This window comes from Sarcophilus harrisii, chromosome 6, assembly GCF_902635505.1.
Source record: "Sarcophilus harrisii chromosome 6, mSarHar1.11, whole genome shotgun sequence".
Taxonomy (NCBI): Eukaryota; Metazoa; Chordata; class Mammalia; order Dasyuromorphia; family Dasyuridae; genus Sarcophilus; species Sarcophilus harrisii.
This window is the reverse complement of record NC_045431.1, coordinates 156,404,087-156,430,163: the sequence shown is the minus strand read 5'-3', so window position 1 is coordinate 156,430,163 and position 26,077 is coordinate 156,404,087. Positions and strand designations below refer to the sequence as shown.

The 26,077-nt window shown below is 33.9% G+C and overlaps 1 protein-coding gene across 1 annotated transcript in view; it reads left to right on the top strand.

Moving 5' to 3' along the window:
• The window catches only part of MRPL1 (mitochondrial ribosomal protein L1), a 50,881-nt gene that overhangs the window by 11,193 nt on the left and 13,611 nt on the right, over positions 1 to 26,077 (top strand). The window contains exons 3-6 of the mRNA XM_003772885.4: positions 5,564 to 5,825; positions 12,393 to 12,476; positions 13,851 to 13,922; positions 18,831 to 18,942. Of these exons, the coding sequence (XP_003772933.1) occupies positions 5,564 to 5,825; positions 12,393 to 12,476; positions 13,851 to 13,922; positions 18,831 to 18,942 (530 nt within the window). The remainder of the gene's footprint in view (positions 1 to 5,563; positions 5,826 to 12,392; positions 12,477 to 13,850; positions 13,923 to 18,830; positions 18,943 to 26,077) is intronic.

Here is a 26,077-nt window from a genome sequence, read left to right as displayed (position 1 = left end):
GAAAAAAAAATTAATTATGAACTTAGGCATTGAAAAATAGTATTTTTATACATATCAGAAGTTTTAATATAAAGCTGAACATCTCTATTTAATATTGTGAAAAAGATTGTGTAAATTTTACACATTATTTTGAAAACTCTTACTGTGTGTGTGGCCTTCCAAACTTTTTTCTGTTTTCTTGTATGCATTAAAAAATGACATTTTGAATTTCCTTTTGGAAACATCACTTTTAGTCATTCTCGTGACAAGCAAAATCAAAGAAAATGATTCACAGTGCTCATGTCCATAAATGTATATTTTGGTACCTTGTATCTATCACCTATCTGATGGGTAGCATAATTCATTATAGATTCTTGATATATGATTGGTCATTGCATTGATTAGAGTTCTTAAGTCTCTTAGAGTTAATTTTCTTTAGGATGTTGCAATCTTTGTTTAAATTGTTATCCTGTTTTTGACAACTTCATTCTATGTCAGTTGATACTACCCAGGATTCTCTGAAATTGCCTCACTGTTTCTTATAGTGCAATCTGTTTCATTCATATACTATAATTTGTCCAGCTGTTCCCCAATTATCTAAGGAGCAATTTAAGATACTCCTTTGGATTCAGGTTCTTTACTTTTATTTTCCCCCTTTAATTTTCTCTTCAGAAACTGAAAGTGTGTTTTGCTTGTAACTATTTACTCCTCCACATTATTCTCCTTTTTAAATCTCCCAAAGTTTCTGCTTAAATGTTAAATATGATATATTTCTATGGTAAACTTTTTAAGTGCGTGCGTGTATGTGTGTGTGTGTGTGTGTATGTGTATATTCATTCAGCTATCCTTTTCCATTTCATTTGAGCGTACAGTATACTTTTCTTTATGTTTTTGACTGCCCTGAGGTGAATCAGTCATGCTTACTTTAGTTAAGTACACTTCCACCCTTGACCAAGAGCCTGTCATTCCTGTACTTTAAAGTGGTGATTCTGAAGTCTAACTCCCACTCTCAGATGTGACTTCTTAGCCAGTTTTCAAGTTTCTAGTTCATTGAACAATATTTAATGAAAAAAGAGATTACGGGTTTATTAATGAGAAATAAATTGTCACTACATACCACTCATTCCCTATAGATTTCAGCAAGTTAAAAATACATGTATAAATAAATAAAATGATGAGTCAAGTGGCAAGCTAAGGCCAAACCTGGAACCTGTGTTAACCTGTTCTGTAAAGGACCTGTCCTTTTCAAGCCTGTATACAAGAAGTAGCATTGTTTCAGAATTGCAGAAATTCCAAAACGGACATAAACTACTGTGCTATGGTCAAAAGATAGATATAAGCAGCATTTACTAACTCATTGAAAATCTATGTGTAGTGGACAGAGTATTGGCCCTTGAGTAAGAAGGACCTGAGTTCAAATGCAGTCTCCCTAATTGTATGACCCCCCAACTGTCTTGCCAAAAAAAAAAAAAAAAAAAAAAAAAAAGTCTGTGTCTTGTCCAGAGCTAAAATTTGAGAAAAATGAGTTTGTCAAAAGTACATTTATTATTCTATGTCATAAAATTGTGTTTTCCTGATGAATTCAAAAAGGTGTCAAAAAGAGTCTGAATCAATTACAAGTTGTAAGACAAGTAATTTCAGCAAAAGAGTACATTTTGCATGATAAAAAAAATTTAAGATGTGAAGAGTTAGAACTTTGATTGTATGAGTCAAATTGTTTTACTTTGTTTCAATTAACTATTGCACACCAAATTGTACAGTCAGACTTGGTTGATATATTATTTTTGATTAACTTTTTCCTCTCTTTTTCATTCTTTAATATGAGGTAAAGCTTTGGATATAGGATTAGGGAAAGGAACATATACATACATATTTCATATATATATATATATATATATATACATACACACACACACACACACACACACACATACACACACACAGACAGAGACAGAGAGAGAAGGGAAGGGAATAAGCATTTATTATGTGTATTTTTACAAATATCTCATTTGATCCTCATAACACACCTGTGAGGTTAGATGCTATTCTTACCTGTATTTTACATATGAGGAAACTAAGACAAAAATACAGTGTTAAATAATTTGTCAAGAGTCACACAGCTAGTACATGTCTAAGACCACATTTAAACTTGGTCTTTCCTGACTCCAGACCCAGTATTCTACCACTGAGCCACTTTTGTAAAGAATGGTGATGGGATGAATAAATGGAGATGCATTCATTAAGTATTGTGTACAAAGCATTGATGCTATACATTGGGGATAAAAGTAAAAAAGTCAGCAGGACATCTGTTTCAGGGACTTCCTGTCCTAATAGGGGAGACAACACCTGTAAGACATGTTAGCACTGTGTCTATGGAAAAGTCCAGTAGTACTAGAGGCACAGTTTTAAAGCATAAAGCAGTACATTTTGTTTAATATAATTACCATTGGTAACATCACATCTGTTCCTGATGCTGAATCATATGAAAATGCTAAAGATTTTGTTGGCTAGAACTTTGATTTTCCATGTCTTTCACATCTAGAGAGAGAATGGAAATGGAATGTGTATAAAATGATATATTTTTACCTTTTCTTTGTTTGATTTTTCTTTCTCATGGTCTTTTCCCTTTTGGTCTGATTTTTCTTTCCCAAGATGACAAATATGGAAATATGTTTAAGAGGATTGTATATATTTAACCTATATCAGATTGCTTGCTGTCATGGGGAAGGAGGAGATAAGAGAGGGAGGAAGAAAAATTTGGAACACAAAATCTTTTTAAAATTTTTCAATAGTATTTTATTTTCCAAATACACAGAGATAGTTTCCAACATACTTTTGTAAGACAAAGTCTTCATTTTCCACCTCGTCAGTAGCTATGACTTTGGTGTCTTAGTAGCACTCTACAGGTTATGTCTCTAGAGGAGTTGCTTCCTTCAGCAATGGCCATGGTTTATTGGTGCTTTTTGGTTTAATAGCTTATTAATGGTTGGAGTATAGAAAGTGAATTCTCTTTACTACTAGGTTTGCTCCCTTCAGTGATGACTTGGGTGCTGGGCTGGAAGCAAGACTGGTAGTTTGGGGAGCACTGCAATTCTTTGGGCTCTTGAACTCTGGGTTTGTTGGCAAATCCACTCAAAAAGGCTTTAACTAAAAAGAAAGGGGAAGGAAGAAAATACTCCCAATTTATATCTACCAAGTTATATACTCTAGATAGTAGCTATAGAGAAAGAATAGCAGTTGTCCCCTAACAAAGAATAAATCTAGTTTGACATGCTCTTATAAAAATAATCAGAGAGTATTAAACCTAAAAATGAGCAGAAGCAGACAAGGGAATTCAAGGATAACAAAAAAGGGATTTAAATTATTATTATTTTTTAATGTAAATAGCATTTTATTTTTTCTAATTATATAGGAAGACAATTTTAGCATTCATTTTTTATTTTTATTTATTTATTTATTTATTTATTATTATTTTTTTATTTAATAGCCTTTTATTTACAGGATATATGCATGGGTAACTTTACAGCATTAACAATTGCCAAACCTCTTGTTCCAATTTTTCACCTCTTACCCCCCCACCCCCTCCCCTAGATGGCAGGATGACCAGTAGATGTTAAATATATTAAAATATAAATTAGATACACAATAAGTATACATGACCAAAACGTTATTTTGCTGTACAAAAAGAATCAGACTCTGAAATATTGTACAATTAGCTTGTGAAGGAAATCAAAAATGCAGGTGTGCATAAATATAGGGATTGGGAATTCAATGTAATGGTTTTTAGTCATCTCCCAGAGTTCTTTTTCTGGGCATAGCTGGTTCAGTTCATTACTGCTCCATTGGAAATGATTTGGTTGATCTCGTTGCTGAGGATGGCCAGGTCCATCAGAACTGGTCATCATATAGTATTGTTGTTGAAGTATATAATGATCTCCTGGTCCTAGCATTCATTTTTTAAATAAAATTTTGAGTTCCAAAATTTTTTTCCTCCCCAAGAGGGCAAGCAATTGAATATAGGTTATACATGTATAATCATGTCAAACATATTTCTACATTAATCATGTTGTAAAAAAACAAAACAAAACAAAACAAAAAACAAAGAAAAAAGAAACAAAGTGAAAACAATATGCTTAGATCTGCATTTAGACTCCTTCAGTTTTTTCTCTAGCTGTGGATAGTATTTTCAATTGAATTTAAAAAAAAAAAAGCTGTATTGGCCAAAAAGGTGTCTCAAAGATGGAATAGGACTGCTTAAGAGAGAAGAATGATAATTGGCAAAGGTTCATATCTAAGGTAAATACACAGAGAAGAGGAGGCTACCTTTGAAAATTTAGATCATTTTACTTAGATGAACTCGATTCTCTAGTGCAGAAAGAACTAGTGGATATGACTGTTAAGCCACTGATTCCTGGGCCAATCAGTTCTAGACTAAATTCTTAGAGATGGTTAGTGAATATCTAGAAAGGAAATAGTGATTTCAGAGAGCAAGCATGGCTTCACTGAGAACGGGTTGTTTCCTTTGTTTGTCAAGGCTTACCAAATTATTAAATATGAAATAATTTACCTAGATTCTGGCAAATCACTAAAATACCTCATGCTTATAGAAAAGTTGAGAGGCATGACATATAATGAGATGAATTTGAATGGATTCCAAGTATATTATCAATGGTTCAGTATAATTTCTCTGCTAACCTTTTCTCCACAGTACTGATCATAGTATAACTTAATATTTTTTTCTTTATCATGCTTTTAGAACAATCCAAGAGAGCATGGGCTATGTCCAGTTTCATATTTGTGTTTCTTTACAGTGTTTCACACAGTAGAGTAGACACCTAGAAAACATTTATTAAAATGAATTTAGTAGTATTACTGTGAAAACTAAATAGTTTTGTCAATTTAATTTTTCTACACTTATGTAACACTTAAGAGTTTACAAATATGAAAGAAAAATCAACAGATAATTTTTGAAGCACAGATATTTTAGGTCCCATTTTTTACTAACCCAATTATTCCTGTACTGAGTTAAAAATTAAAATATTTTCCCAGAAAAAAATTTTTTTCTCAGGCTGGATGTTTAAATATTTTGAAGGAAACAAAGTAGATGCAGAAACACTTATACTCCTCTACTTAGGCATTTTACTTAGACATCCAAAGGACACAAATGGACAATTAGAAATCATAAGAGTCTATTTTTAACACTTCTGTTGAATTGCTTATTTTATGGAAAGAACCTTAGCAGTAAACATAAATATTTATTGTGATAAAGGTATGTAGAATATGGAATTTTCTAATGGATTCTACTTTGAGTCTTCTCAAAACAAAAATTATGTAATTTATTCCATGTAAATTTCAATTGTAGTGCAGCTGTCCAGAAGGGAATTTTATTTTGGTGAAATTTCACTGTTTTAAAAATGTATTTTTTGTTTTTTTGTGAATTACTGAGCAGTCTCAAAACTTCCTAAGCTTATGTCCAAATTTTTTATTGCTCCTTTTCCTGTCATGTATTTTTTATGTTTTTTTTTCTAGATCTTTTAAAATACATAGTGATAGCTAATCTTCAATATGTATTTTTTTCCCATAGACCTGCAAAAAAGGAGAAAAAAGGCTCCAAAGTACAAACTTCAAATGCAAAAACAGATGATATAGAAAAAATAAAGACCTATACTTATATGGAGGGTGAGCCTGAGGATGATGTTTACTTAAAACGCTTATACCCAAGGCAGATTTATGAAGTGAATAAAGCAATTGATTTACTAAAAAAATTTCAAATTCTGGACTACTCTAACCCAAAGCAAGGTGTTTATCTTGATTTGACACTGGATATGTCACTGGAGAAGAAGAAGGTATGAATTATTATTTAAAGTAACTGAGTGCATGTGAACAAGAGGTTAAAGTATAATTAAATGGTTATTATTATTGATATTGTTCAAAGGTTTATTAGCAAAAAACCTTTTTTTAAGGAAATATTATTTTGGCAAATAGAAGGAACAAGATAACATACATTTTAACCACATCTAACAATGGCTTTTGATAGCTCAGTTGTAGTGTTCCATTTTTATTTTGGAACTGCTTACAAAGTCCATCATTATCTCTACTGTATATTAATATAAATAGACAATATTTATATAGATAAACAAATTTCCCCTTGTCTGATCCTCTTTCTCAGTCACTTTTTCCATCTATTAGCTTTCATTGAAACCTGGCTCCCTTTGATGATGCTCTGTTTATAATGTCTTCTCCAGTACCAGTTCTATCTTTTCTTAGACTCCCTTGGCCCTGGGGAGATGGGAGGAAGAGTTGGAATATACTTTCCTTCTCACTTTCACTTCTGCATTCTTTCCTTATCTAGTTCACTCAGAAACCTTTCCTTCTTTGAACTGAAAATTTTTACCTATGGTGGGTGTAATATCCCTTGTTCTTAAGTCATCCCATCTCCTTTCTCAAGGCAGTCAGGCTCGATCTCCTTATCTTTCTTTCTTTCTTTCTTTCTTTTTTATTTATTTATTTTTTTTATTATCTCCTGTTCTTATATTAGGGAACTTCTGTCCTCATAGTAATATATTTTCAAACTCCCACTCAATTCTTTAATTTCCTTAAATCCTATTGGTTTACTTCATTTTGGCCACACAGTCATTCACCATTTCTCTCTGAGCCCATAAGTGTTCCACTTTGTTAATTAGAAATTCACCATCTATCATTTGACATTTCCTTGCACTTCATTAACACTTCCTAAAACTATTTTTCAACCTTATGGAGATATCCAACTCCTCTATCTCTCAGTACCTTCTTGTTTTCTGTATTTGAATCCTTTACCTACTTGCCCTGTTGCCACTCATCTCTTAACAAACCTCCATTGCTCCTACAGTGCTGCGGCTGTGTGTCCTATACACAGGCTTCTGGATGAAGCTAGAAAGAAGCTCACAACTGTGTGGAGTAAATATATATATTAAATTTATGTTAGCCAACTTTAATGGGGCCTTTACTGCAGCAATGCAATTTCATTTCCCATCTTGCTCCCTACAGAATTTATTTCAAACCTCTTTTCTTTTTATCCCTCCCCATACCTCCTCCTTTCCTTTCTCAGCTGAGGATATTACTTCTTACTCTGTTGAGAAAAGTGAAGCCATTTGATGTGAGCTCTTTATTCTTTTCATTTCAGAGTCACTTGAAATTATCCTTTATTCCTTTCTCCTTTTCCCCAGTTTCTAATAAAGAAAGGGTTTTCTCCTTGCTAAGACAACCTGATTTGATCCCATCCCCTCTCCAAGTGATTTATGGGGGGCAGTTGTTAAATTTTCAGAAATTTTGGGATCCAAATGTTAAATGCAAGACATTACATGGGTCAATTAGTTTATGCACTGGTAATGATATTTCTTCCTTTAAAGGAATTGGTATCAAATATAGAAAAGTGAATTTTCATTTCATTATTGTCTACTTTAAGTGATTATGGCTTTATTAATGAATATTTGAAAGCAAACTTATTGCATTTTATTTTAATGGTTCTAATAAAGTGCTCTGAAGAAAGTCTGGAATAGCTTTATTGAGCTAAGAAAATTGTTTTAAAAATTTCCAAAAATCTTCTAGCAATGTATAAGTCATCTATTATAGCTAGGTAAAATTTTGGTTCTGTAATCTGGAAGATCTGAGTTCAAATTGGACTTCATACACCTCCTTACTGTGTGACCCTGGGCAAGTCACTCATGCCTATATTTGCCTCAGTTTCCTCATCTGTAAGATAAGCTGAGAAGGAAATGGCGGGTCTTTGCCAAGAAAACCCCAAATGGTGTCACAAAGAGTCAGACACATCTAATTGCTCCCCCCCTGCATCTTCCCCCCCCCCCAAAAAAAAAAAAACCAACCTGCAGTGATCACTGGATGATTTGATATCTAAAATTTATTTTACTTATCACTAATTTAATAAATTACAAATCATTAAATCATTATTGTCATTGAAATTGTTCAGATTAGTTGAGTACTAGGATTGAAATAGGCAGCATGTAGTTTATGAGCTGCTACTCATGCATATATTCTACATTTTATATGCATTTTCAATTTTTCTCAGTCTTATTCTGTTTTTCCATAGAGATTAAATATCATTAATTTCTTGCATTCTTGATTCTTGCATTTCCATCACCTTGCAGGCAATATCAACAAATATTCATAGAGTATAACAAATAAATGTATCATAAGAACTCTAGAAAATTTAAAGAGTGTTACTGGAAAACATGAAACTCAAGTTAAAGATTTGATTGCCAGTTAAATTTAAAGGCATTTCACTTAATAAAAATTGACTTTAATGCTCTTCCTAGGAATGTGATACTAGAAAATATAATTCATCACATGAGCTCATGTTTTTTATCAGCTAGAAACAGCATTTTTAATTATTTTGATTTATTAGAACTATTAGAACTAGCCTTATGAAAACTAACTTCACCATGAGTAGTAGCTAATGAAAAAATTATATTGAATAAAATTTTTAAAAATAAAATCTATTGAAACAATTTTCTGAATTTTATCAATAATAATGTAGACTCAAATAATGTTCCAAGTCCTGCAACCAAGTACAAAACCAAAAAAGATCACAATTGTAGAGCTGGCTCTGAAAGAAGCTTCAATTTAATGAATATCAATTTCATAGATGTGAGAGTTAATATTAGATCACATTTCAGATTTAATGAAAAAATATTTATTGGAACTTTTCGGTTCACAAAGTGAAATCTAACTCATTTGTCAAATCATGATTGAATTGAAACTGTAGATTGGTTATGGATACAAAAGTGGCGAAAATCCATAAAAGCATTCTGTGAGAATCATTTGGTTGTGTGGAATTTACCATAAAGAGTACTTGTAAATTATTTGCTATACATCCTTTATAATGGCAACATTTATTCTAAATTCCTGTACATATAAGCACTTGTCCCATCTCCCCCTCCCCCCCAGCTGTGTTTACCAGCACATCAGCTCTCTCTGGTTTTACAGTTATAACTCACTCTTTATTCTTCTTCAACATGTATGGAATAGAGAGATAAGATGAAGAGCTTACAGGAATGTATGAATTCTTTTTCTGTATTTTATTTTCATTATTTTTGTATTTCCCCTATGACCTGTATAATATGTGCAGGCCCATATTTATTTGAACCTTGGCCAGCTAGAAACATATTTACTTAACCTGAGCTGATGAAATTTATCAGTATTTGACATTTATCGATATTTAGTCTATTAGCTTGACCACTGTCTGCTTGATTAAGCCTGAAGGCCTGATTTTCTGTTTCCTAGAAATCAGGAGATTTCCCTGAAACCCTCCATTCCAATCTCTCCAAATAGCAACAACCAATTAAATGTTTTCCCCTCCCCTTCTCAATGCTCTCTTACTTGTGATGTAATCTCTTATATTAAAGCTGTGTATCTTTATTACTACTTTAGCCCTCCTACCACACAAGCTTTCTCTTTCTTATCTCGTGATGGGACAGCTCATCCTCCTGAGGTTTTCAATAAACAACTTTTCTGCTTTTTACTGAATAATCTCTCAGTAGTCATTTTGGGTAAGGGTCTTCTACATCTCTTACAAACCTTTCTCCATTAACTGGTTCCTTTGCTACTGTTTTCAAACATGCTTCGATCTCTCTGATCCCTAAAAAGCCTTTATTAGATTTGCTCCTGCTTCTCCCAAACTTGCTGCATGTCTCTCTCAAAAAGTGCTTCTCCCAGAGTGCTGCAGCCAAACTCCCCTCATCATTTGTGTTTCCTCTCCTCCCACTCTCCCTTTGCACTCTAGTTTTTGCCTTATCACTGGTCTGGAACTGACTGCCATCTTCAAAGTTAGCTGTGATGCCTCAATTACAAGCCACTTGGCCCTTTCTCAGTACCTTTTTTCCTTGGCCTTCCTGCTTTTACATTGTTGACTGTCTCTGATCCTGGATGAACTTTTTTCTCTGGGTTTTTGTGACACTGCCTTTCTCGTTCACCTCCTACCTGTCCAACCACTCATTGTCCATATATCACTCTTCCACCTATTAAGTTTTGCCCACAATTCTTTATGGGACTCTCATTATTGCAGTTAGGGTAAACTGAGAGATAAGGTAGATAATAATAGCATAAATTTGTTAGGTAGGATAGCAGTAGCCAATAAATTGAGTCATTGACGACAGGCAAAATCTCTTCTGACTGTCCTGGCATTATATTACAATAATCCCAATTAGTCAACATTTTAACAAGCAGGTGAGTTGAGTCCCCATAACTTCTTCCATGGGAGATGGGAGTGATGTTTTGGTGGTAGCATTAGTCTGTAGTCATGAGTGTAGTCTGTTGGGACTCCAGTTGAATCAACCTGAAATTGGGATAGAGACTGGGCTCACAATAAATTTGAGTCCTGAGTGGAAATAATTATAAGACTGAAGTTTGACAAGTTTCTCCAGAGTGCAGAGTAAAGTTACAAAGCTAAGGAGTTTGGACTTTGAAGGTGTGGGAGAGTATTAAATTCATGCCAGCTTGATTTGTCTTAAAAATAGAATTAAAATCAGTTTTCAGTTTCACAGGACCCTCTTCCATTCTCTGTCTTGGTAATTTCATGAGTGTCTGTGGGCATAACTAGTATTTCCATTAGATTACTCCCCCATTCCTCCATCTCCATGTGTTTATCTTTATAAAATATAGACACACACACACACACACACACACACATACACATCTCCCAGACAGATGGCTGTCTGTGTGGATGACTCCTAGATATATCTAATTCTGTCTGTCTATAAATGTCCAGTCCCACTCTTTTCTCTAAGCTTTAATCCCATAACACCAGCTGCCTGGTTGACCCAGAGACACTGCAAACTCATTATTTTTCCTCCAAAATACAGCCGCTTTCTAAACCTGCCTGTTTCTGTCATAGGGACCCCAAAGTCATAACGTTGACATTCTTCAGTCCTCAGTCTTACCCCACAAAGTCAGTGCTGTTGTTACCTTCACAACATTTCTCAGACCTCCCATTAAAACGTTAGTTCCTTGTTGGTAGGATTTGTTTCTTTGTCTTTGTCTCCCAGCTGCCCTATGACTGTGCATGGTCCTTTTTTGTTTCATTTTTTCAGTTTTGTCCAATTCTGTGATTCTTATGGGGTTTTCTTGACAAAGATACTGGAATAGTTTGCTATTTCCTTCTTCAGCTCATTTACAGATGAGGAAATTGAGGCAAATAGAATTGTGTGTGTGAGGCTGGATCTGAACTCTGAAAGTAGAATTTTCCTGACTTCATTGTGCCATCTAACTGCTTCCCCTTGGTATTTAGTAGCTACTTAATAAATACTTGGGAGTTGATTAATAGCTCCTGTTGCATATCAATACTTCTTGTCTTAACCTGTTTTTCTTCCAGTTTTCTGTTTTATTTCTTTAGTACTTAAAGAATCTGTGATTTTTGTTGCTGAGGGCACTTCTGGCCACTCATATTGATTTCAACCCAGCTACATATGGTCTTCAGAAATTTATGTGGCTGAAAAATTCATCACCTAGTGATGTATCTTTAGATGATTCAGCCTTTCCAGTGTCTGTTCTGCTGGCATGGCCTTTGAGAGGTCAGGATTGTCCCCTACTATATAATAAGGATGTAAGTGGAATGTCCTGTGTTTCAGAGAGGGAAAATTATAACTGGTCTATAAGAATAGTAACATAGCATTTTTTGGATATTTCTTTTCTCCAGATACCAGTAGGAAAATGTTATATAGGAACAGCATACATATATTCTGGATATAAGAATGGAAGTATATGCTTTTCTTCCTCTGTTAATTTTTCTCTTTCCCTTATTTGTAAAGATAATAGCCAACTTCTTGGATTTTATATAGGCGTATTAGAAAAGTCACTTCACTAATTTAATATATCTAATAAAAGGGTATATACCCTCCATTGGTGCAAATTGTCAGTCATCCATACCTTCTTATCCTTTGTGACTATTGGCTGTTTCTTCCCATAAATCTTTTACAGAATCTGCCATGGCTGCCTGAATGGGAGACATACTACCGTTCCTACATACCTTCTCCAACAAAACACTGTAATTTGCACAATGTGACTTCATTGGAATCAAGAATTTAAACTAGAAGTGACCTCTGGTATTATCTGTATACAATTTGGGACAAATTGTTTTTTAGTTATTAATTTAAATATGATAGTTCATTGAACTGTCCCCTCCCCGTCCCCATCATGCTTCAGGAAAATACCACAATTTTAGATAATCTTTGCAATTTGAGTTTTTTTGGGAAGGACATTACTTTCTCTCTTCCTCCTTTACTCCATGATTATGTAGCACACTTACTGATAGACCAGTGGGGTAACTGGGGAAGATAGGGTATGTAATAGAACATGTTAGTTGTGGATTTATACAGTTTTTTTTTTAATCTTTAATTTTTTTTTCATTTTTTGCATTTTAGAAAAAGGTGGAGCCATTTGTCAGTGCTATTAACTTCCCATATCCATTTACTTCAAATATGAATAAAATTCTGGTGTTTACAGAGGTAGGTAAACTTTATAAATCTTTTATGTAAAACAATGTTTTACAGCTATCTAATTATTTAGTCTGGTTTATTCGTAAGTGATGAAACTGTATTTCCAAGGACTAGTAGGTATATTAGGAGTTGTTTTTTTTTAATTTTAGGGTACCAAAATATATAGAAACATTAAAAATTTACATTTATGAATTAGATTTTTAAAAAAATCTTCAGTTCAATACCATAGTACAGATATGAGACAGACACTACTTACAATAATTGGAGAAATTATTTCAATTTGAAACCACTGTCATGTGATTTGGATTTTTTAAATCCTTAATGCCCTATTACATCCAAAACTTATATACTCAGCTTCTTTTTCTCTTTAGTACATTTGAACTTGTTGTCCTTTGTTATCTAAAGGTAGAAAATTAGAGAATAGACTTTAGCAATTTATTTTACTCCAGAAAAATAATTTTCTTACATATTTGAATATTAAAGGCTTTTATGGTGATAGACATTTTTCAGCTTTTCATTATTTTGTATAGCTTCTCTCCATTAAAATCCTGCAGCTGCATTTCACCATGGCATGGAGAGATCTTGGGCTTTGGAGTAGTACTGTGCCCAGGCCTTAATATCTGGGGCTCTCAGATTCACCTTCCAGATACCTCCTTGGTGATGGGATAGGGAGACAGTAGAAAGGTGGGGGCTGAAGCACCTCTTAAAGAGGCTAGGCTCTGGCTAAGGAATAGCACTGGCTAAGGAATAAAAGGAGTTGTGTTCTGTATCAGTGAAGGGACTAGCCACTGACAAAATCACAGGTTCTGATTACTTGCAAAGTGTTGAAATAAAGTTTTATGTTATCAAGTAATAGTGTGTCTTAAATACCAATCTTAAACCAAATTAAAAACCAAATGTGTTAGTTTTGTGCTTTAAATTTCTTAATTTATCCCAACGTTTTCTGACATTACTATGTGATTTTTTTGCTCAAGTTTATGTGACAGAACTCCTTGGAAGTTTTTTGTCTAATTATTACAGAACAACTTAGCTTAAAAGAAGTTAACATTTAAGAGAACAAATTAAATAAGATATTTAAAATCTATATTCCTTCTGGAAAATCATGTTGGGATGGTTTTTGAGACTTAGTTCAAGCCATACAGTAGGCTTGGTGTGAACAGCCTAGGAAGACAGCTGTGGGGATCTGTGAGCAAAATCCTACCATGAAATGCCATTGCTTTGATTCAGAGTTGAAAAAAGGGCACAATATTTAGCTTCTGTGTATGTCATTAATTTTTAGATTTGGTTTAAATGGATGACATTACTACCTTCATGATCTATAAGAAACATTACATAGAAACATTAGTTTGAGACAAACTTTTCTGTTTTTTTTTCCCCCCCTAGAAAGATTCAGATATTAAAATCGCAGAAGAAAATGGAGCTGCGTTTGCAGGAGGATCTGCACTGATTCAGAAGGTGCTGCTTTGCTTCCATGTCCAGTAGTTACTGGTTGATTATGAAGCTTCCCATTGAGTTTATGATTTATTCTTGGTAGTTGGTGAGACGTAAACAAAATGTTTCCTGTTCATAGACTTAGGTGAGACTAAGCACCGGGTGCTTAAGTCTGTAACCTTTTTAACTTCACTTATTTTGTATATATTTTGTATGATGAGGTCTTGGCTCTCATTCCCTAAAGCGGGAGAGCAGGTCACTACAAAACCCTTCCATCCCTGCCTCCACAGGTCTTTAGGGAATGTGAACTGCAGGGCTGACCAAAGATGACCACAGTTAGCACAGAAGATATCCATCTGCCTTGAGGGTTCAAAAAATTCCCAGAAGCATTGATGGAACATAATAAAAACTCAGTATTTCTATTGGGCAAAAAGAACAAAGATAAGCAAAGTTTTCACTGATAGAGTAGGAAGAATGACTCGGACGAAAAGGAAAAACTGCCTGGAAGAAGCAGTTAGGTGGTACAGTGGGCAGAACGCTGGGACTGAGTCAGGAAGGCTGACTAATTGAGTGACTCTGGGCAAGTCATCTCACCTCTATTTGCCTCAGTTTCCTCATCTATAAAATGAGCTGGAGAAGGAAAGAGCAAATCACTCCAGTATTTTATGTCAAGAAAACTATCTGGGGTCACAGTCAGACAAACTGAAAAGACTAAAAAACAACAAGAAATATATGGTAAAGAAACAGATTTTAGAATTTGAGTTCTGTACTGTTATCCTTATGGCAAACGTTGGATTTTGTGTTTGACTAGAGTTTAAAATCATGAGAGTACTCATTAATAAAGTGGCTGATTGATGCCTGCCATTTTACTCTTGTAGAATTGACAAAATACCTTTGACTCCTTTCTAGACAGTAGCATCAATTTATATTTTTTAGAGGCAGGAAATTTTAAATTACAGTAGTTTTAAATTATCATTTTATTTGACTTTTATTATTAACCTGTGGTTGAGAAGAGAATGAGTTGTTAGAAATAAGAAAAAAAAATGTCACTTGAATTTTATAATAGAAGATATCTTCGCATTTATTTGCTAGAGGAACAAAATCTTTCATTGTGAGAATTTAGCTAATGGTATATGAAGTATTCTCTGATTTAAGAGGAAAAAGTCTTGAAATTTCATCATTCCCAAGCTTCAGTTACCTCTCTTAGGCAAGGATTTATCCTTTGAGAAATAGGGACAGTTCTTAAAACTAGAGAAAGCATAGCATTTCACTCACTTCAGCATGTTTTTCTGACGTATTGTGGGTTTGATGTGAACTCTTTATTTTTAAGGTTAATTGCCAAGATAATAGTTGGGTTAAGGAATTGAAAGATAGAAAACCATTGTTTTTTAAAACCACAGTGTGGAGAATGAAACATGAGCTTATACATGATCAATTCATTGATTTGTTTTCTTTGATTTTGCCTTTTTGTTGTAAAGAATGGCTTCTGCTTAGTGGGAAGAGGTGGATTAGAGTAGTTTAAGCCATTAAAAAAAGCATTGTAAAAAGTGTACAGCAAAAGAAAAGTTCAGAAAGGAAATTATGTAGCAGTTTTATTATTGTCTCATTTAATATATCTAATATTTTACAAAAAACTACATATTTCACAATTCACAATTTACTGTACATTTTCCTTCCTTTGGAAATCTTGTAATGTTTGTGTTTAGTTATAGTTAAATTCACAATAAGAACAAACCACATGTGCCCCTTGGGCTTTATGTCAGGGATAGCAGCTAATTCTGTAAACAGAATTTGAATTTATGAAATAGCATATTCTGCTGCATGATTATAGGCACAAAGAGATTTTAATATGCACAGTCCACTCATTAGGGTTTAGTGTCCACCACAGTAAAGTAAGGATGCATTAAGGCTGAAAGCACACTGGAGCTTTTCATTCCACAGAAGAAATATTTTGACAAATAATGTCACCTAGGAACAATAGTATTTTGTAGGACCATTAGTGATTACTGCCCAGGGTTGCAGTGAGGTATCTTGCCAGAGGGAAGGTGTTTGCTGGGCATTTCTGATGCAGTCTCTAACCATTCTTTTCATTTTCACATTTCTTCTAATTTCTTCTAATTGCTTGAATTAAAGGAGAATCTTGCAAATCATTTCTTCCCCTTCTTCCAGTTCTCCATGGACATTCCTTCTTTCTTCTAAGTTAGACAATTGAATAAATTAAATTATTATTTTAACTCACTAGGAGGATACAAGTTAATTTTGCCTCTAGCTGGTTATAACTAGCTTAATTACTGTTTGAATTCATCCTTTTAAACTATCAATATTAGTAAATTTTCCTTTTCAGAAATTAGAAGATAAGGTTAGGACCTGCATCTGTTATTTCATTGGCATAGAGAACTCCCAGGTGGGCAAACACACTCTACTAGTGCAAAGTATTGAGAATTTAGGAAACTTGATAGAGTTACACCATGTGTATCAGGTGGTTCCTAAACACAGGTCTTCCCAATGCCAAATTCATTTAGCTGTCTACTCTGCCAAAACTGCTTCTTTTTTCAGATATTATCTTTCATTTAATCATGAATAATTTAATATCACTAAACTTGTTTTGAGTTAAAATGTGGCAAACATAATATGTTTGGTTTTTTGAGAGCCAACAATAGCTAGTAGACAGCACTTTATGGTTTATAAATTGTCCTTTGAAGAAGATAAGGCAAATATTATTTCCATTTTATAGATAGTAAACTGAGAATTATTGAGATTAAGTGACTTGCCTACAGTTTTGAACCAGTACTTGGAATTAGATCTTTTGACGTTTAATTCTAATACTCTGTACAGTTCACAAGAGTTTAAAATTAAAAATGTTTTGTTTGGTATTCCTGTTTCTGTTCAATAAGACTACTTGGGATATTTAAAAGGTATTAGCATAGAATGGCATTAGCAGAAGTATATATTTCATCCTGAGGTCCAATTAAAGAGATCTTTATGCTGACTGAATTGAACTCAATTATATTTGAATAGGGAAGGAATAGATAATAAAAGGCCCAAGGGTAAGAAATATATATTACCACTCTGTGAAGTAATACTTGGGGCTATAGTTTGTGGTACTTTACTTTTTCCTATCATATATACTTCTCTTTTTTCTTTCTTTCTCAGTTGTTCCTTTCTTTTTTATTCTCTTCCATTTTCTCTTTCCTTTCCATTCGCCCATTTTTTCTCCCCTACATCTGAAGCCTATCAGTTTTACCCAATGAATATTGCATAACCCTTTGAGCATTCAGACTTTAGGAGGCTGTTGATCTCTTCTCTCCTTGGGAATTGTGTTCTCAGACCTGTAGCAGCAGGTGATCTGGAAGAGCAGCTGTCCCTAGGATGCAGGGTTCATATTTCTTGCTTTTGCTATATTTTTAGATTATACTTTAGAGTATCAATATAAGTAACAAAATTCTCAGAAAACAATTTTAATCTACTTTAAGAACATGCACTTGTTGAGGGTCCAGTTTTGATGGTATGACAACCCCAAAAGTTGGTAATTATTGTCTAAATGAGTGTTCGAGTGAATGTGGTTTTGTCCCATTTTTTAAAGGTCAGAGATTTGAAATGTGTACTGACATAAATAGTACTCAGCATTAGCAGCTTGAAAATTACATCTGCTTCCCAGCCAATACCTTTTAAACAAATAATTTCTTCTTGTACATTTAAAAGATAACACATTAAAAAGTAACATTTAAAAGATAATTTTAAAGGTAATTAAGTGGGATACATTGTAATATGATCATTTTTTAAAGTAACTCTTGAGTTGTTTTTCAGGTGGGTCCAGTTCTTTGTGACCCCATTTGGGGTTTTCTTGACAAAAATGATGGAGTGGTTTGTTGTTTCCTTCTCTAGCTTATTTTTATAGTTGGAGAAACTGAGGCAACCAGGGTTAAGTGACTTGCTCATGGTCACATAGCTAGTCAATGTCTAAGACTAGATTTGAACTCAGACATGAGTCTTCCTAACTCTAGTCCAACAATCTGTCCAATGAACCTCCTAACGGTCCTGTGTTAATTAGCTACCTAGATTAATTTTGTCCTTTTTTTTAGTGAACATGTTAATATTTTTGTTCTATCTATAATATTAAAGAGAAGAATTGTCTGAAAGTAAACTTGAACTTAGTCCTTTTAAAAATATAAATTTATTGGAGCATCTAGATGGCACAGTGATACATCAACCTTGGCGTTAGGAGGACCTGAGTTCAAATCCAGCCTCAGACATTGTCTAGCTGTGTGACACTGGGCAAGTCACTCAGTACCAATTGCCTCACTCCCCCTCCCCCAAAATAAATAAAATGTAAACTTATCAAGTATTGTGGTAGAATATTTTGCTTTTCTGATCTTTGTGAGAATAATTACAGATTCAGTACATTTGGTGTTCTCAATACTGGTATCATCTTAGATGAACTTTGCAGTATGTATTAAGTTTTACTTGTGATCTATTAAATAATACGCTTGATTCTTACATTTTGGGACATGCTTAGAAATTAAACTTTTTAGATTATACTTTAGGTGCATGTGCTCCCTCCTTCCCCCCTCCCCCCCAAAAAAATCAGTACATTGCCCTGGTTATATAATACCTTTGCCTAATTAAGGCCCATGTATCTGAATTTATTTGAGCTTCAAAACATTTAGGCCCATTGAGGGTCTTCCTAATAAAAAGACTTTTTTTAAATTTAAAAATCTATTTTAATATATTTTTAAAAAGATAGTAGAAATGTATTTTTTCCAGGGATAATATACATAATTAACAAACTTATTTGTATTATCATATGAAAAGAAATTGTGTTTAGTGTTCCTCTTCTAAATTGCTTATAAAAGTCCTAGAATATATTGAAAACTTTACTAGATTCATTAGGCTGTAGATTTCTATATAATGTGATTTTATTGTGATTTTCAGATTTTGGGTGATGAAATCCAGGCAGATTTTTATGTAACTGTTCCAGAAATGATGCCAGCAATTCAGCCATTAAGAAGGAAACTAAAAAAAAAATTTCCAAGGCTTTTGCAAAGTAAGATAATTTTTTCTTAATATTTTATATAATCTCAGTAACTTCAGATATGGTTTATTTAATTGTAAAGATAGAAGTGCTAAAATGTGTAATATAAGATATACCTACTGATAGGCATTTTTTGCCATATCTATCTATCTATCTATCTATCTATCTATTCATTTATTTTGGTGAGGCCATTGAGGCTGTCTAGCTCAGCATTACACAGCTAGTAAGTATCAAGTGTCTGATACTGCTTTTGAATGCAGATCCTCCCTATTCTAGGGCTGGTGCCACTGTGCTACCTAACTGCCCATTTTGTGCAATATTTAACTCAATTTCCAGCAGTTTTGTTGTCCGTGACCCACTACACTTTTAAAATTTACCAGTTTCATAGTAATCTTTTTTCCCCCCCGAGGCAATTGGGGTTAAGTGACTTGCCCAGGATCACACAGCCAGGAAGTGTTAAGTGTCTTGAGATCAGATTTGAATTCAGGTTCTCCTAACTTCAGGGCTGGTGCTCTATCTACTCTGCCACCTAGCTGCCCCAGTAATCTTTTAAAGTGAATAAATTTTACTTGTTAGCTATTGATTATCATTTAAAACTTGGTTTATTATATAGTATTGGCACATTTTCCATTTTCAAATTTTAACTTGATTTGACAGTGATTTATTTTTTAAAATCTAATAGTGTTTTATTTTTTTCCAATTATATGTAGACAATTTTCAACATTCATTTCTTGAAAGATTTTGAATTCCAAATTTTTTTCCCTCTCTTTCCTAAGATGGCAAGCAGTATGTAATATATATAGGCTATACATGTACAACCATATAAAACATATTTCTATATTAGAATTTGTTAGTATTTTAGAACAAACAGTAAACTACCTAAAAAATGTGCAGTTTTCTTCTGTTAATCTTATTTTTTGGTGAATATTTCTTTTAATTTTAAAGACAAACCAAGATATAATAAATTTTCAATAAATTTACCTATTTTCTGTTACACTGGAATATTTTGTTATCTCTGTATCTGAAGAAAATAGGAAATTGAGACTAGCAAAATATACACATCTTTCTGTTAGATAACTTCTGTGTTGTTGGTATTTGTCCCAATTTATCCTGCAGGCAGCTAGTTTATATATGGTTGCATGTTTATTCCCCCATTATACTGGGAAGTCCTCAAGGGCAGGGGCTCTGTGTTTTGTCTTTCTATGTATCTCAGTATAGTTCTTGGCACGTGGTAGATGTTTAATAAGTGCTAATTGACTGAAGGAATTTGTTCTGTATTTCTGGACTGAGAATTGAGCTTAGATTATTATTTTGTGATTTTTGAACAAGAAGTAAAATATGATCAAATAGCATCTTTTGTGTTTTAACTAATTCAAACCAAAATTAATTTGAGTCAGTACAAGACTAAATGTATATCAAGTTTTGTCACATGGAATTGGATAGAAATTTGAACTGAATCACAAAAGGCATTTTTAACTTGCTCTCCAGGATAATAGTTTTATTAATGCTATGTTGTTGTTTTCACTGCTTTGTCTATTCACTAATAGTTTTGACTTCTTTACTTGTTCCTTTAATTTTTGATGAGCATTCTCACCTCAGGGTGAGTGCTCTTTCATTTTTTGAGAACAGAATCTTTTCAAGGGATTTTTCTCTCCCCTCAAACAATGAAAGCTGTTCTTTAAACTATATGCTTTCATTAATGAGCCTTGGTTTGTTTTTTATTTTCATAATGAGCAGTAATTTGACCATTGAAAAATACATCTTTTCCCTCCTTTTAAATTTTTCATTTTACACATTAACCATGATGTAGTTAATAGCACAAGCAAAACATTTGCTGCTTATGTGTGCCAAACAAATGATTAACCTATCAAAAATATTAGAATACATTGGAACAAATGACCCTGTAATAGGCATTTTCAGAACTTATTCATTTCCTAGTTTAGAAACATTTGATTCCTCCTATCTAGCAAAAGCGTTAAAGACAAAACATAAATTACATTTTGAACAAGTGGGTGAAATGAAAAAAAAACAACTCTCTGCATCTGAGACCATCATTTTCTTTTTCTTGTTTAGCTTGATAGTGCTGAAGATAGTGAGTAGAATGAAATGAAATGGCACATTCTATAGGGCATTAAATGCTACAATTATATTAGCTATTTACTTACATAGCAGTCAAAAATCTTATGTTTTTATCCTGTTTTTTGAGTACATTATGTTCAACTGAAAAAAAAAACCTTTAAAACTAAATAACTTTGATAGGTAAAATTCATTTTCATTCTGAATTTCAGCTACCTATATATATATATTGGCATAGATGCACATCTGTACTCTGAACTCCTTTAATTTCTAAATTAGATTCACTTTGTTCACACCTTATGTTTTACTTTGTTTCCCATGCATATTATTTGATATTTACTGAGTGTTGCTCTGAAAGAAATGAGCCACATATCACTTAATGGACTCTTTTCCCATGCGTGTATGTGTGTGTTTGGTGATGATTTAAGTACCAAAAGAAATCTATTAATTCTTTTAAAATTACTTTTTAAAATTCTTTACTTAATAAACATTTAACAATGTGGTCATTTCCACATACAAAGAACAGGAAAAAAAGGGGAATCATATATGAAACTATATAAAAATAACTTGCCCCTTATTTTTTTTAATTTCAATTTTATTTTTCCAATTACATGTAAAAATAATTTTCAACATTCATTTTTGTAAGATTTGAATTCCAAATTTTTTTTATTCCTTCCTTCTTTACCTCCCTGCTTCCCAAGACAGCAAGCAATATATGTTATACATGTACAATCATTTTAAACACATTTCCATATTAGTCATGTTGTGAAATAAAAATCATTAACAAAAGAGAAAAATGATAAGGAAAAAGAGGAAACAACAAAAAAATGAAAGTAGTATGCTTTGATTCAGTCTCAGAATGCAGAAGGCATTTTCCATCCTGAGTCTATTGGAAATATCTTGGATCAGTGTATTGCTGAGGAGAACTAAATTTATCACAGTTAATCCCATCACATAGCATTCCTGCTTAAATGTGTACTGTAGTCTCCTAGTTCTGCTCACTTCATTTGGCATCATTTCTTTCTATTGCCACTCATCATTCTTTCATTCCTCCATTCATTTATTAAACAATAGCTTTTTATTTTTAAAATATATGCAAAAAGTTTTCAACATTCACCTTTGCAAAGCCTTGTGTTTCAAATTTTTCTCCCTCCCTCCATACCTTCTTCTTCCCCTGGACAGCAAGTAATTCAGTATAGATTAAAAATGTGCAGTTCTTCTAAACATATTTCCACATTTTCATACTGCACAAGAAAAATCAGATCAGAAGGGGGGAAAATGAGAAAAGAAAAAAAACAAGCAAACAAACAACAAAAAAGGTGAAAATATTATGCTATGATCTACATTGTCTCCAAAGTCTTCTTTCTGGATGCAGATGGCTCTTTCCATCACAAGTCTATTAGAATTGCTTTGAATCACCTCATTGTTGAAAAGAACCAAGTAATGGAACCCTCATTTTGATATAGATTTGAAACTTGTATCCTCAGCTCACAAATCCCAGATAGCTTCTGGGTTATCTCTGCTTTCATCCCTGGCTCACATGAAAAGGCCTTTCTCCTTGCTGGGATACATACAGTTTCCAGTTCCTTGCCACTATAAAAAGAGCTGCCACATGGACCCACACTTAACACTATATGCCAAGATAAGATCAAAATGGATTCATGATTTAGGCATAAAGAACGAGATTATAAATAAATTAGAGGAACATAGACTTGTGGAGGAGGAAGAAATTTGTGACCAAAGATGAACTAGAAACCATTATTGATCACAAAATAGAAAATTTTGATTATATCAAATTAAAAAGCCTTTGTAAACGAAAACTTTGTAAACGAAACTAATGTAAACAAGATTAGAAGGGAAGCAACAAACTGGGAAAACATTTTCACAGTTAAAGGTTCTGATAATTTCTCATTTCCAAAATATTATAGAGAATTGACTCCAATTTATAAGAAATCAAGCCATTCTCCAATTGATAAATTTTGGTCAAAGGATATGAACAATTTTCAGATGATAAAATTGAAACTATTTACACTCATATGAAAGTGTTCCAAATTACTATTGATCAGAGAAATGCAAATTAAGACAACTCTGAGATACCACTACACACCTGTCAGATTGGCTAAGATGACAGGAAAAAATAATGATGAATGTTGGAGGGGATGTGGGAAAACTGGGACATTGCTGTATTATTGGTGGAGTTGTGAACGAATCCAACCATTCTGGAGAGCAATCTGGCATTGTGCCCCAAAAGTTATCAAACTGTGCATATCCTTTGATCCAGCAGTGTTACTACTGGGCTTATGCCCCAAAGAGATACTAAAGAAGGGAAAGGGACCTGTATGTGCCAAAATGTTTGTGGCAGCTCTTTTTGTAGTGGCTAAAAACTGGAAAATGAATGGATGCCCATCAATTGGAGAATGGTTGGATAAATTGTGGTATATGAATGTTATGGAAATTATTGTTCTGTAAGAAATGACCAGCAGGATGAATACAGAGAGGCTTGGATAGACTTACATGAACTGATGCTGAGTGAAATGAGCAGAACCAAGAGATCATTATATACTTCAACAATGATACTGTATGAGGATGTATTCTGATGGAAGTGGATTTCTTTGACAAAGAGAAGACCTAACTCAGTTTCAGTTGCTCAATGATGGACAGAAGCAGCTACACCCAAAGAAAGAACCCTGGGAAATGATTGTAAACTGTTTGCATTTTTGTTTTTCTTCCCGGGTTATTTTTACTTTCTAAATCCAATTCTCCCTGTGCAACAAGAGAACTGTTTGGTTCTGCACACATATGTTGAATCTAAGAGATACTGTGACATATTTAACATGTATAAGACTGCTTGCCATCTGGGGGAAGGGGTGGAGGAGGGGGGAGAAGTTGGAACAGAAGTGAGTGCAAGGGATAATGTTGTAAAAAATTACCCTGGCATGGGTTCTGTCAATAAAAAGTTATTAAAACAAAACAAAAACAAAAAAAGAGCTGCCACAAACATTTTTTGCACATGTGGGTCCCTTTCCCTCCTTTAAGATCTCTTTGGGATATAGTCCCAGTAGAAACATTGCTGGATCAAAGAGTATGGGCATTTCAATAACTTTTTGAGCATAGTTCCAAATTGCTCTTCAGAATGGTTGGATCTGTTCACAGTTCCACCAACAAAACTGCCAGGAGGTAGGAATCTTTTTTTTTTGTCATGGGTTCTGTTGAGTCATGTCAACAAATATTTCTTAAGCATTCAGGCACTGTGTCAGGCACTGGAAGTATAAAAAAAGCAAAAACAGTCTCTGCCCTCAAGATGCTTATTTTCTAATGGGGGAGACAAGATCTGAATAACGAGGTGCATTTATACCATGTTTATCTTATACTGTACTGTGTTCTACAAATAAAATCTTTTTTTTTTATTAAAAAAATTTTTAATACCCATTGCTTTATGAATCATTTTCGGAGAGAAAAATCAAAACAAAAGAGAAAAACCATGGGAGAGGAAAACAATACAGAAAAAAGAAGTGGATATAACATTCTGATCTACTTTCAATCTCCATAGTTCCTTTTCTTCATGCCATAGCATTTTCTATCTAAAGTTTATTAGGATTGCCTTGAAATGTTTGACTGATTCTTGATGTCTCACTGAATCATTCACTTTCATTTATCCAATTCTAATTTTTAATGCATTATTTTCTTCAATTAACTTTTTTACTTCCTTTTACATTTGCTCAATTGTATTCTTAAAGAGTTGTTTTTTGTTCAGTAGAATTTTTTCCATTTTGCCAAATTTTTTAAGGAGTTGTTTTCTTCAGTTAAGCTGCTGACTTTTTTCTCCAGCTTGTCATAACCCTCTTGCAAAACTCATTTATTTTCCCTATTTTTCTTCTCTCTTTTAAGATTCTTTTAACATTCATCTAAGAGTGTCTTTTGAGCTGGAGACCAGTTCATATCCCACTTCCAGGCTTTAGCTAAAGTCATTTTGCCTTTCACATCTTCTGGGTTTGTCTTCTGATCTTCCCTGTCTCCATAGTAGATCTCTGGGCAAAGCTCTTTTTGCTTTTTTTGCTCATATTTTAAGATTAAGGTCTGCTCCTAGGGGACAGGGGAGACTTTCCCAAGCTTCTTCTGCAGGGTGATAGAGGCTTTTCACTGACTGTGCTGGGACAGGTGCTGCTGCAGGCTTCCCCTCTGTGCCAGTGAGCCTGCCCAAGGCCTGCCTCTTGCTCTGGAGTCTGGGGGCTCACCATTTGCTTTTGGAAGTTGCATTGGTGGTCTGCTGACCCTCTGGCTAAGAGCCTCCCACTAAGTTCTCCATGTTGGGTCTACCCATGCTGGGCCTCCCTACACTGTGCCTTTTCTGGGCCGCTTTCCCCCTTGCCCAATTGAGATAGGCCTTTCCTGAAGTCCTTCCAAGATATCTTAGGCTGGAAAATTATTATACTCCAAATGTCTATGGGTTTTGTCACTCCAGAATCCACTCAGAGGCTTGATCTAATGTTGTTTCTAAGGGAGGACTCGGGGGAGAGCTCGGGCAATGTCCTGTCTACTCTTTGCCATCTTGGTTCCACCCCCTAAACCTCTCACTCTTTTCTTAATGTTGTGCAGTCTGACATTATTTAAATGTCATATAATATAATATAATATAATATAGTATAGTATAATATAATATAATTTAAAGTCTATCCATTATTTAAACAAAACCACTCTCTCCAGAGTTGTTAATGATTTCTCTTCATTACCAGATTTTATAACCTTTTCTCAGTCTTCATACTTTTTGACTTCTTTGCAGCCTTTGGCACTATCCATCACCCTCTTCTCCTTGATCCTTTTCTTCTCTCTAGTTTTGGGGGCACCACTTCTTCTGTTTTTTTCCCTTATCATCTGTGTGCTTCTTCTATTGGATCCTTTCCCACGCATAGGTGTGTCCTTCAGGGCTCTGTCCTGGCCTCCCTCTGTAATAGTTCATTTGGTGGTCTCTCCAGTTCTCATATATTCATTTTTTTTCCCTGTGCTTCTGATTCTCAAATCTACTCATCCAACCCTACTTTTCAGCTCACCCCATCTCTAGCTGCCTGTTGGA